Consider the following 12,729-nt stretch of genomic DNA (forward strand, 5'->3'; position numbering starts at 1 on the left):
GAGGGAGGAGAGTGTGGGTGGGGGCAGAGGGAGGGTGTGGGTGAGGGGGCAGAGTGTGGGTGAGGGGGCAGAGGGAGAGTGTGGGTGAGGGGGCAGAGGGAGAGTGTGGGTGAGGGGGCAGGGTGTGGGTGTGGGTGAGGGGGCAGGGTGTGGGTGAGGGAGGGGGCAGAGGGAGGGTGAGGGGGCAGAGGGAGGGTGAGGGGGCAGGGTGTGGGTGAGGGGGCAGAGGGAGGGTGAGGGGGCAGAGGGAGAGTGTGGGTGAAGGGGCAGAGGGAGGGTGAGGGGGCAGGGATAGGCTGCTGCAACCTGGGACCAGAGCACCGGGGCACGTGTGGGAGATTCTTTCCAAGAAATGCAACTCCCAGAGTGTTCTGTGAGCGAGTGCCTGCTAATCCCGCAGTTGGACAGTTGGGTGCTGGATTACAGCTGCAGACATCGATTGGAGCATCTTACAAAATGTGAGTGATTGCATTAATATAACCTGGGTGTATTTTACAAAATGTGAGTGATTGCATTAACAGGCCCATTTGTTTGACATCAGTAATAGGAAAGGTGCTTGATGGTATCATTAGGGATGTAATAAAAAAGGAAAAAAGACTCAGCGGTGGAAGGACACATTTGTGGCTAACCTTCGCCCACCCCCCCTTTTTTTTTTAAAAAGGGGCTTAAACCAAAATAAAGCTGGCGGACGAGGGAAGTCCAGCAGACGTTGTCTGCTTAAACTTCAAAAAAGGTTTTGATAAAGTACAGCCCAAGATGCTTTTCTACAAGATCAAAGCCTCTGGTATAAGTGTTAATATATCGAGCTGGAAGGTCAGAGGCAGAAAGGAGTTATAGATGGATTTGGATCTGTGTGGTGACCGGTCACCAGTGGTGACCTGCAGGGATCGGTGTTGGGACCGTTGCTCTTTATTATTTTTATTAATGATGTAGGTGTTCAGGGCATGATCTGCAAATTTGCAGATGATACCAGTGGGACTGTAGACTATGCTCGACTGCTTCAGGCAGATCTTACCTGCAGGATACGGGGTCGGCCGTTCAAGACTGAGATGAGGAGGAAAACTTTCTTCACTCAGAGGGTTGTGAATCTTTGGAATTCTCTACCCCAGAGGGCTGTGGATGCTGAGTCGTTGAATATATTCAAGGCTGAGATCGATAGATTTTTGGACTCTCGGGGAATCAAGGGATATGGGGATCGGGCGGGAAAGTGGAGTTGAGGTCGATGATCAGCCATGATCTTATTGAATGGCGGAGCAGGCTCGAGGGGCCGAATGGCCTACTCCTCCTATTTCTTATGTTCTTATCTTGATGTGTTGGGGGATTGGATTTGTGACTGGCAAATGATGTTTAATTCGGAGCGGTGCAGTGTTATGCATGTGAGCAGGGTGAATGCTGAACGTACATACACCCTTCAGGGAAAAGCATTAAAGCAGGTGGAGAAAGAAAGTGCCTAGATCTCTAAAGGTTAATGAGCAATGTCGTGAAGCGTTAGCCAGAGCGAATAGGGTGTTGAGGTGCATTTACAGGACAGCTGACTGTAAGACACAGCAATTATTTTGTCATTGTACGAGACCTTGGTGAGGCCTTAATTGGAATACTGCGACCAGTTTTGGTCACGCATGGTGGGTGATGTTGATTTTAGGCTTTGGAAAGGGTGCGGGGGGTGGGTCCGGGGGGGGGGGTCCGAGGGTGGGGGGTGCCACTAGACTAATTCCCAGCTTAAAGCATCTTAATTATCAAGATCGGCTAAAAGAGCTGGGACTCTACACTTTAGAGAAGTGTAGACTATGGGGTGATCTGATCGAGGTTTATTAGATGATGAACTGACTAGATTGTGGTCAGCGGACAGTTTGTTTCAAATAAATAGGTTCGGGAGGACCAGGGGTCATAATTTTAAGTTGTACGAGGCCAGATTGAGGTTCGATGTCAGGGGCTGGTTCTTTTCCCAGAGAATAGTGGGCCTCTGGAACAGGCTGCCGGCTCGTACGGCCGATTCAGTGAATTCCTTCAAGCATGAGCTGGACCTGGGGTGGAGATCACCTGGTACAAAGGGTAGGTAATGCAATGCATTGAATTATCAGGGCCAGAGTGATCTCCTGAACTAGTTTCCATTGCCAAAGGGGTTGGAGAGGAATTTCCCAGTTTCGCTTTTGGTTTAAGCCCCTTAAAAAAAAGGGGTGGGTGGGGGAGGGGTTAAGGCACAAACATGTCTCTCCACTGATGACACTGGGTCTGTAACCCATCTCATCCTGACTGATCAATCACCACAACCAATTAAATAAGAATATTATTATCCCTGTCGATGATGCACTCCAGTCCCAGTAGTCCAACCAGTCACGGAAAGCCTCCGGCTGATGCCACGTGCTCCTTCTCCAGGGATACCCGGGCGCGGAGAATGCCGTGGAAGAGAGGCAGGCAGTCGGAGCGACCGCCTCCACGGGCCGTGTCCAACCTGGACCTGTAGATGGTCACCTTGGCCAGGCCCAGGAGCGGATCCTCTGACTTGCCTGCCCATACTGCTCTGATGGTTCTCGTGCCTTCCCAGTGTGGTACTGAACCACACAGACCAGCAAGGTCCCAGCTTCAAGCCCTGGTCTGTGTTGAGTTAGCTGATCCCAGCGGGGACAGCAGTTGTGAGCCTACAGTTTCCCTCAGCCTCCCTGATTATGGCCCATTGGCTGTGTGTGTATGTGTTGGTGCAGGCAGAGAACAGAAATGGACCTGGCCTCTCCTCGGTTGAATATCCTGCCTGCACTCTGCCTCACCTCACTCCTGGAGAAGGTGGCTGCCACTTGTAGATTCATAGAAAGGTTGCAGCGCGGAAGGAGGCCATTCGGCCCATCGAGTCCGTGCCGGCTCTATGCAAGAGCATTCCAGCTAGTCCCACTCCCCCGCCCTATCCTGTAGCCCTGCAAATTTTTTCCTTTCAAGTACTTATCCAGTTCCCTTTTGAAGGCCATGATTGAATCTGCCTCCACCACCCCCTCAGGCAGTGCATTCCAGATCCCAACCACTCGCTGTGTAAAAAAGTTTTTCCTCATGTCACCTTTGGTTTGTTTGCCAATCACCTTAAATCTATGTCCTCTGGTTCATGACCCTTCCGCCAATGGGAACAGTTTCTCTCTATCTACTCAGTCTAGACCCTTCATGATTTTGAATACCTCTATCAAATCTCCTCGCAACCGTCTCTGTTCCAAGGAGAACAACCCCAGCTTCTCCAGTCTATCCACGTAACTAAAGTCCCTCATCCCTGGAATCATTCTAGTAAATCTCTTCTGCACCCTCTCTAAGGCCTTCACATCTTTCCTAAAGTGAGGTGCCCAGGATTGGACACAATACTCCAGTTGTGGCCAAACCAGTGTTTTATAAAGGTTCATCATGACTTCCTTACTTTTGTACTCTATGCCTCTATTTATAAAGCCCATGATCCCTTATGCTTTTTTAACCGCTTTCTCAACCTGCCCTGCCACCTTCAACGATTTGTGTACATATACCCCCAGATCTCTCTGTTCCTGTGCCCCTTTTAGAATTGTGCCCTCTAGTTTATATTGTCTCTCCTCGTTCTTCCTACCGAAATGTATCACTTTGCATTTTTCTGTGTAAAATTTAATTTGCCACGTGTCCGCCCATTCCACCAGCCTGTCTATATCCTCTTGAAGTCTATCACTATCCTCCTCACTGCTCACTACCCTTCCAAGTTTTGTATCATCTGCAAATTTGGAAATTGTGCCCTGTACACCCAAGTCCAAGTCATTAATATATATCAAGAAAAGCAGTGGTCCCAGCACCGACCCCTGGGGAACACCACTGTACACCTCCCTCCAGTCCGAAAAACAACTGTTCACCATTACTCTCTGTTTCCTGTCCCTTATCCAATTCTGTATCCATGTTGCTGCTGCCCCCTTTATTCCATGGGCCGCAATCTTTATGATGAGCCTATCATGTAGCACTTTATCAAATGCCTTTTGAAAGTCCATATACACCACATCAACTGCATTGCCCTCATCTACCCTCTCTGTTACCTCATCAAAATACTCTATCGGGTTAGTTAAACACGATTTGCCTTTAACAAATCCGTGCTGGCTTTCCCTAATCGATCCACCCTCGTCCAAGTGACTGTTAATTCTGTCCCAGATTATTGTTTCTAAAAGATTCCCCACCACTGATGTTAAACTGACTGGCCTATAGTTGCTGGGTTTATCCTTACACACTTTTTTCAACAAGGATGTAATAATTGAAATTCTCCAGTCCTCTGGCACCACCTCCATATCTACTGATGTTTGGAAGATTATGGCCAGTATCTCTGCAATTTCCACCCTTACTTCCCTCAGCAACCTAGGATGCATCCCATCCGGACCGGGTGACTTATCTACTTTAAGTACAGCCAGCCTTTCTAGTACCTCCTCTTTATCAATTATTAGCCCAGCCAGTATCTCAACTATATCTTCCTTTACCAATACTGTGGCAGCATCTTCTTCCTTGGTAAAGACAGATGCAAAGTACTCATTTAGTGCCTCGGCCATCCCCTCTGCCTCCATGAGTAGATCTCCTTCATGGTCCCTAATCGGCCCCACCCCTCCTCTTACTACCCGTTTACTGTTTACATGCCTGTAGAAGACTTTTGGATTCCCTTTTATGTTGGCTGCCAGTCTATTCTCATACTCTCTCTTTGCCCCTCTTATTTCCTTTTTCACTTCCCCTCTGAACTTTCTATATTGTGCCTGGTTCTCACTTGTGTTATCAACCTGACATCTGTCATACGCCCCTTTTTTCCGTTTCATCTTACTCACTCTCTCTTTTGTGATCCAGGGAGCTCTGGCTTTAGTTGCCCTACCTTTCTGCCTCATGGGAATGTCCCTAGACTGTACCTGAACCATCTCCTCCTTAAAGGTCGCCCATTGTTCAATTACAGTTTTGCCTGCCAATCTTTGATTCCAATTTACCCGGGCCAGATCTGTTCTCATCCCATTGAAATTGGCCCTCCCCCAATTGAGTATTTTTACTTTAGAGTGGTCCTTGTCCTTTTCCATAGCTATTCTAAACCTTATGATACTATGATCGCTGCTCCCTAAATGCTCCCCCACTGACACTTGCTCCACTTGGCCCACCTCATTCCCCAGAACCAAGTCCAGCAATGCCTCCTTCCTCATTGGGCTGGAAACGTACTGGTTAAGAAAGTTCTCCTGAACACACTTCAAAAATTCCTTCCCCTCTGTGCCCCTTATATTATTATTATTATCCCAGTCTATATTAGGATAGTTGAAATCCCCCATTATCACTACTCTATGGCTTTTGCACCTCTCTGTAATTTCCCTGCAAATTTGCTCCTCTATATCCTTCCCACTAGTTGGTGGCTATAGAATACACCCAGTAGTGTAATGGCACCTCTATTGTTTCTTAGCTCTAACCAAATAGATTCAGTCCTTGACCCCTCCAGGACATCCTCTCTCTCCAGCACTGTAATATTCTCCTTAATCAATACTGCCACCCCCTCTCCTTTCTTTTGTTCCCTATCTTTCCTGAGCACCTTGTATCCAGGAATATTTAGTACCCAATCCTGCCCTTTTTTGAGCCAGGTCTCCGTTATCGTCACAACATCATATTCCCATGTGGCTCATTGCGCCTGCAGCTCACCAACCTTGTTTACCACACTTTGTGCGTTTACAGATATGCACTACACACCAGTCTTAGACTTAATCTGGTCCGATATACTACCGTACTATTACTTGCTCTCGTGCTATCTGTCTCCCCCCGATCCTTTGTGCCCCTTGTTTCTCCTTTCCATTGCTACATCCTGGTGTCCATCCCCCTGCCAAATTAGTTTAAACCCCCTCCCCCACAGCACTAGTGAACCTTCCCGCGAGGACATTGGTCCCAGCTCCATTGAGGTGTAACCTGTCTGGCCTGTACAAGTCCCACCTTCCCCAGAACTGGTGCCAGTGCCCCAGGAATCTAAAGCCCTCCCTCCTGCACCAGCTCTCCAGCCACTCATTCATCTGCTCTATCCTCCTATTTCTATACTCGCTAGCGTGTGGCACCGGGAGTAATCCGGAGATTACTACCTTTGAGGTCCTGCTTGTTAATCTCTTTCGTAACTCCCTAAAATCTGCCTTCAGGACCTCATCCCTCTTTCTACCTATGTCGTTGGTACCGATATGGACCACGACCTCTGGCTGTTCACCCTCCCTCCCCCTCCCTGTAGAGATGTCCCCTCACAAGAATCCATACCAGAAATTGCCATGCTTTGTAATATTCTGATAATGAACTGCAGATGGTTTGTCTATTAAAATCTACAGCACCAGTGCCATTGTGTATCAATGCAAAGCACATTGCCATTTGGGATCTGCACTGATCAAACCCACTATTACAAAAAGTCCACAAGGACTGACTGAGTTCAGCTAAGGACCATTCCCTCCCCTCCCAGGTGGATTGAATTCATCCAGTGAGCCACACAGACCCGGAAGGTCTCTGCTTCCATTCCTGGGCTGTGCTTGTTCGGGGCAGCAGTAGCGATGCCTCAATTGGCTTCAGTGACCCTGGGATAGAGAGGGAGAAAAAGCTGCCAGTAATTCCACTCCCAATCACTTATCCAGTGACCCTTGCTCAAAATTGAGGGTACAGACTTTGGAGAGGACAGGATCCAGTTGAGCTGTGATGATCCCCATGGTCGAACAGCTTACTGATACTCTGTACCAACACATGGCTCTTTGGATTGGGAGGAAGCAGTTTGCTGATTTCCCAACTTCTGCTGCCACAGCAAGACACTCAACCAAGCACCTTCCCAGTGTCACAACAGAAGATGCAACCCCAGTATAACAGGTGTATGACGGGATGGATCCATGGGGAATCCTATACACCTGCACCTGAGACCGGACTGGCTGTTAATTGGAAGTTGTCTGAGCCGGAATGAGTGAGCACCAGCTGGGGGGCTGCTAATCAGAGCGAGGGAGAGGAGCAGCAGTTAATTCAGAGTTGCTGGAGCACTCACTGGGCTGTGAGATGTCTCCCTTGCCTGTTGGTACCTAGGAGAGTCTCTCCAAGTCTGTACCTGCTCAGCAATCACCAGGGGCACGGTCGTGGGGGACCTGCCCTTGTTTCAGGGTCTCTGGATGCGTCTGTTGTTATTAAGTCGAATAGACTTTAAAAAACAAGCTTGTTTCCCACTTTGATGCCCTGAATCCAGGTTCAGACGCACGAGTCGGGTCTGCTTGACTCCGAATCCTGGATTTCGCAAAGTGCTGATCTGCATTACAAGGTAAGTTATGATTGACCGCAACATGATTGGTTAATGCTGCCCATATGACCAATACCAGGTGGTTAATACAACCAATCGTATTCACAGAATAATACACATCACAGCCAATTACTTTCCACCCTCCGACCTGCCTGTGCTCTGCTCCCCTCCCCCGAACTCCCCTAAACCCCCTCCCCCTCCCCCGAACTCCCCTAAACCCCCTCTCCCGAATTCCCCTAAACCCCCTCTCCCGAATTCCCCTAAACCCCCTCTCCCGAATTCCCCTAAACCCCCTCTCCCGAATTCCCCTAAACCCCCTCTCCCGAATTCCCCTAAACCCCCTCTCCCGAATTCCCCTAAACCCCCTCTCCCGAATTCCCCTAAACCCCCTCTCCCGAATTCCCCTAAACCCCCTCTCCCGAATTCCCCTAAACCCCCTCTCCGAATTCCCCTAAACCCCCTCTCCCGAATTCCCCTAAACCCCCTCTCCCGAATTCCCCTAAACCCCCTCTCCCGAATTCCCCTAAACCCCCTCTCCCGAATTCCCCTAAACCCCCTCTCCCGAATTCCCCTAAACCCCCTCTCCCGAATTCCCCTAAACCCCCTCTCCCGAATTCCCCTAAACCCCCTCTCCCGAATTCCCCTAAACCCCCTCTCCCGAATTCCCCTAAACCCCCTCTCCCGAATTCCCCTAAACCCCTCTCCCGAATTCCCCTAAACCCCCTCTCCCGAATTCCCCTAAACCCCTCCCCCGTACTCCCCTAAACCCCCTCCCCCGTACTCCCCTAAACCCCCTCTCCCCGAATTCCCCTAAACCCCCTCCCCCGTACTCCCCTCCCCCGTACTCCCCTCCCCCGTACTCCCCTCCCCCGTACTCCCCTCCCCCGTACTCCCCTCCCCCGTACTCCCCTCCCCCGTACTCCCCTCCCCCGTACTCCCCTCCCCCGTACTCCCCCTCCCCCGTACTCCCCTCCCCCGTACTCCCCCTCCCCCGTACTCCCCCTCCCCCGTACTCCCCTAAACCCCGTACTCCCCTAAACCCCGTACTCCCCTAAACCCCGTACTCCCCTAAACCCCGTACTCCCCTAAACCCCGTACTCCCCTAAACCCCGTACTCCCCTCCCCCAAACCCCCGCACTCCCCGAAACCCCCTCCCCCGCACTCCCCGAAACCCCCTCCCCCGAAACCCCCTCCCCCGAAACCCCCTCCCCCTACAGCCAATCTATGCTCCCCCTATAACGTATGCCCCTTAACCCCTTCCGCTACAGCCTGTGCCCTGTTCCCCCCTGCCCTGTACTCCCCTAAACCCCTTCCCCTATACCCCTTAACCCCCCCCCCCCCCCACGGCCAATCTCTGCTCCCTGGTATCTCCTTACCCCCTCCCCCTACACCCATTCTCCGGTCCCTGTACTCCCCTTAACCCCCTCCCCTAAAGTCAGTCTCTGCTCCCTCCTACACAGTCTCTGCTCCCCCCTTTACCCCCCTATACCCACTCTCTGCTCCCCCCCCCCCCCTTACCCCCTCCCCCTACAGCTGGCCTCTTCTGTTCTGTCCCACAGCCGATCTCTGCTTCACCTCCCAGTAATCACCTTGTGTTTATTGGGTTCCTGCTCCTCTCCTGGAGGAGCCGTCTCTTGATGGGCTGCAGTTCTGTAATCTCTGACAGCCTTCGGTACCTCGTTCAAGTATCCATCCCTCACAGACAGTGAATGTCAACAGGCCGACCCATTGTGAGTGCATCGTGGCCAAGCCTGGCTGAGATTGACAGATGCACAACAGACTGGAGACCAAAACTCCAAAGTTTCCACTTGTGGGAGAGTCCAAAACTAGGGGTCATAATTCTAAAATAGTCACTGATAAATCCAGTAGGGAATTCAGGAGAAACTTCTTTACCCAGAGAGTGGTGAGAATGTGGAACTCGCTCCCACAAGGTGTGGTTGAGGTGAATAGTGTAGATGGATTTAAGGGGAAGCTCGATAAACACATGCGGGAGAAAGGAATAGAAGGGTATGCTGATAGGGTGAGATGAAGTAGGGAGGGAGGAGGCTCGTGTGGAGCATAAACACCAGCACGGACCTGTTGGGCCGAATGGCCTGTTTCTGTGCTGTATGAACGTCCCACGGAGCATTCGGTAATCAGGAGCTGTTCTCTTGCAGTTTGCCTTGAGGAAGGGGTTATCGACCTCCCACAGCACGGTGCCCTGCCGCTACGTATAACATCCGCCGTGTTATGGAGCATTGTGAAAAGGCGGCACACAGAGCATTACGAGAGAGTCCTGGACTTTGTGAATATCATCTGGCACCAGGCTGTGGATCTAATCAGTTACCGGCACTACCTCAAACTCAGCATTGCTTTCAAAGCCAAGGTACAAACTGGGGACTTCTGAATTTGTGTTGCTGTACCCTTAAAACAACTGAAGGACCTCTCACCACTCTAGGGTACTGGCCTCGGCTGTGCTGGTGGAAGGTGGTGGGGGGTGACGGGGCGGGGGGGACGGGGTGGGGAGGGGGTGACGGGGGGGTGACGGGGCGGGGGGGACAGGACGCGGGGGGTGACGGGACGCGGGGGGGGGGACGGGGCGGGGTGACAGGGCGGGGGGGACGGGGGGGCGGGGGGGGGTGACGGGACGGGGGGGGTGACGGGGGCGGGGGGGGGTGACGGGACGGGGGGGTGACGGGGTGACGGGGCGGGGGGGGTGGTCGGAGGGTGACGAGGCGGGGTGACGGGGGGGGGGTGACGGGACGGGGGGTGGGGAGAGTGTAATTGGGGAATAACCGAGGGCGAGGGATCCGTCAGGGTGATGTCTCCTGCCCCCTGGTGGCCAAACCAAGAGTGGCCTTCGATTAATTCTCAGCAAACTGAGGAGCACTGGGCAGGAACAGAGAGATTCCTACCGTCCAGAAAAATTGCCGATACCCCCGTGTATATCACGCGCTGACTCCCCCTCCCCACGTATATCGCGCGCTGACTCCCCCTCCCCACGTATATCACACGCTGACACCTTTGGATTTCAGCCCATTTGAGATAACGGCCAACATTCCATTAGCCTTTTTGATTATTTTTTGTACCTGTCCTCTAGCTTTTAATAATTTGCGTGCCTGGACACCTAAATCCCTTAGCTCCTCCACCTCCCTCGTCTCTCGCTGTTCACAAAAATATTCCCATTTGTCTTTCTTGGATCCAAAGTAGATGACCTCACCCTTCCCCACATTGAGCTCCATTTACCACAGTTTTGCCCTCTCACTTAATCTCTCGATGTCCCTTTGCAATTTCCTGCTCCCACCTACACAACTAACTGTGCCTAACTTAGTGTCATCTGCAAACTTGGATATACAACTATCTATTCCTTCATCTAAGTAACTGATATATGGTGAAACGCTGAGGCCCCAGTACGGATCCTTGAGCACCACTTGTCACATCTCACCAATCAGAGTACATTCCCTTTATTCCGACTCTGTCTCCTAGCTCCGACCAATTACCAATCCATGTCACAAGGATAGACTACACTTCAAAATGACTGTTATTTGTGAGGCTCTTGGGGCCGGCCGGGGAGTGGGGCTGTACAAATGCAAGTTTGCCTTTTCTCCTCGATCATGAAGTGTGATATTAACAGGTTTTCTTTCTGAATTCCTCTCCCTATCCAGCTGGTGATGGAGATGTTTGTGAAGCGACAGAGTTTGTTGGACATCCTTCAGACTCTCGACAAATACTTCCCCAAACTAGTTCCAGACGACCCTAAGGCGGTAAGTTTGTGGGTTTTGAATGTTATTTTTCGATTGTCCAGCTGACTGACCCTCCTCTCACCGGGTATTATTAAAGTGGTGGAGGCTTCGGCCGCTCTTTAGCTGAGGGCCGTAAACCTGCCTGTTCTATCGTTAATACTTTGTTTGGATAGTGACCTCGTATTGATGTGCTGTATTGGCTACATTACAACAGTGGTCCCCTTTCTATCCTTTTTTTCTGCGTGCAGAGCTGCCTCCCTCTCCCTCTCCATGGCGGCGCAGTGGCTGACTGCGGTGTTTAACCCTTTGTGTTACGTTTACCCACAGACCAGGAGAGACATTCGGAAAGAGTGCCAGTGCCGGCTGCAGTTTCGCAAACTGGTTGTGCTGTTGATCCGGGACGAATGTTACCGGAAACGGTTCCTGCAGGTAAGGGTCAGGCCCAGAGTGAAACAGAGATTGAAGCGTGGTTTAGATCTCTGTCCCTCTCCCCACCATACAGCAAAGCGGTGCCCTGGTTCACAGCTGAAGGGCTGGACCGTGCAGTTCCAGGCCTGGCTTTACCGGAGTGTCTGGCACAGGCAGACTCCAGCGCGGTGATTAACACCGAGAGGCAGTGGATGGCCGTGGGGTTAGAGTCCCAGAATGTGTTCAGTGTTTTCTGTGTGTTATTTCTCTCCCCTGCTGACCCTTTGCTGGGACCCAGCACCGACTGGCCTCCAATAGCTCCTCCAGGCAGCCATTCTCGGTGTTGCTGAGTGTCAGCAGCTGTTTAACCGGGGGAGGGGATTTAATGTCCTCACTCGATTGCCGTCCCCACTCGGGGCCCGCGCGCACCTTGCAGCGAGGCTGGCAGGATTGCGATCAGGAGCGGGGGACCCCGGCTGATTTCCCCCTCTATAACCCAGGGGCTGCAGGGCCAATCGTAACCCCTCCCCCCTCCTCGCACCCCCAGCACCCCAACCGGGACCACCTGACTCAGCACAAACTATGATTTGAGCTCTGAGACCTGTAGGTCTGTCTAGTTCCACTGCTCACCGGGCAGCCTGCTTATCCACAGGCTGACTGAAAAGCTTTTGAGCCTAGCCCACACGCAGCATGTTCTGCTGCCCAGCTCTGTCCCGGAGATTTTCTCCAACGGTGAAATGGGCTGTTTGGGGAAAAAGGACTTGCATTTCTACCGTGCCTCTCACCACCTCAGGACGTCCCAAAGCGCTTCACAGCCAGTGAAGTACTTCTGAAGTGTCGTCACTGTTGTAATGTAGGAAACGTGGCAGCCAATTTGCGCACAGCAAGATCCCACAAACAGCAATGTGATGTTGGATGAGGGATAAATATCGGCCCAGGACCCCGGGGAGAACTCCCCTGCTCTTCTTTGAATAGTGCCATGGGATTTTTTACATCCAGCTGAGAGGGCAGACGGGACCTCGGTTTAACGTCTCATCCGAAAGACGGCCCCTCCGACAGTGTGACACTCTCTCGGTGCTGCACTGTGAGTGTCGGCCTGGATTATGTGCTCGAGTCTCCGGAGTGGGACTTGAACCCATGACCTTCTGATTCAGAGGCCACGAGTGCTGAATATGTGAATCCAGTACAGGCCTCAAACCCCCCTCACGTTGCCCTTCGATTGGAGCTCGGTGAGTTGAAGCGGCTCTCTCCCGTGGCTTTAGTTAATATTGCCTGAAAGGCCTCTGTTCCTCGGGGTCCCAGCTCAGCGCCTGCTCCGTGTGCCTGTGATCGGGTTGGAGGTGAGGGTGAACTGACTGGTATTTA

At 51.8% G+C, this 12,729-nt stretch overlaps 1 protein-coding gene across 1 annotated transcript; it reads left to right on the forward strand.

Moving 5' to 3' along the window:
• Positions 1 to 283: 283 nt before the first annotated feature.
• Positions 284 to 12,693, forward strand: LOC137333443 (TERF1-interacting nuclear factor 2-like). Its single transcript, XM_067997593.1, has 5 exons — positions 284 to 458; positions 9,391 to 9,599; positions 10,879 to 10,977; positions 11,284 to 11,385; positions 12,667 to 12,693. Exons 1-5 carry the CDS (start codon positions 353 to 355, stop codon positions 12,691 to 12,693), a joined length of 543 nt encoding a protein of 180 aa, XP_067853694.1. The 5' UTR covers positions 284 to 352.
• The last annotated feature ends 36 nt before the right edge of the window (positions 12,694 to 12,729 follow it).

Source organism: Heptranchias perlo, chromosome 16 (genome assembly GCF_035084215.1).
Source record: "Heptranchias perlo isolate sHepPer1 chromosome 16, sHepPer1.hap1, whole genome shotgun sequence".
Taxonomy (NCBI): Eukaryota; Metazoa; Chordata; class Chondrichthyes; order Hexanchiformes; family Hexanchidae; genus Heptranchias; species Heptranchias perlo.

Bases quoted from the DNA above. Each gene is read 5' to 3' on its own strand.
- LOC137333443 (XM_067997593.1), top strand. From the start codon at position 353: ATGCAACTCCCAGAGTGTTCTGTGAGCGAGTGCCTGCTAATCCCGCAG. The intron at 459-9,390 runs GTGAGTGATTGC...GTTCTCTTGCAG, and splicing joins ATTGGAGCATCTTACAAAAT to TTTGCCTTGAGGAAGGGGTT. The intron at 9,600-10,878 runs GTACAAACTGGG...CTCCCTATCCAG, and splicing joins GCATTGCTTTCAAAGCCAAG to CTGGTGATGGAGATGTTTGT.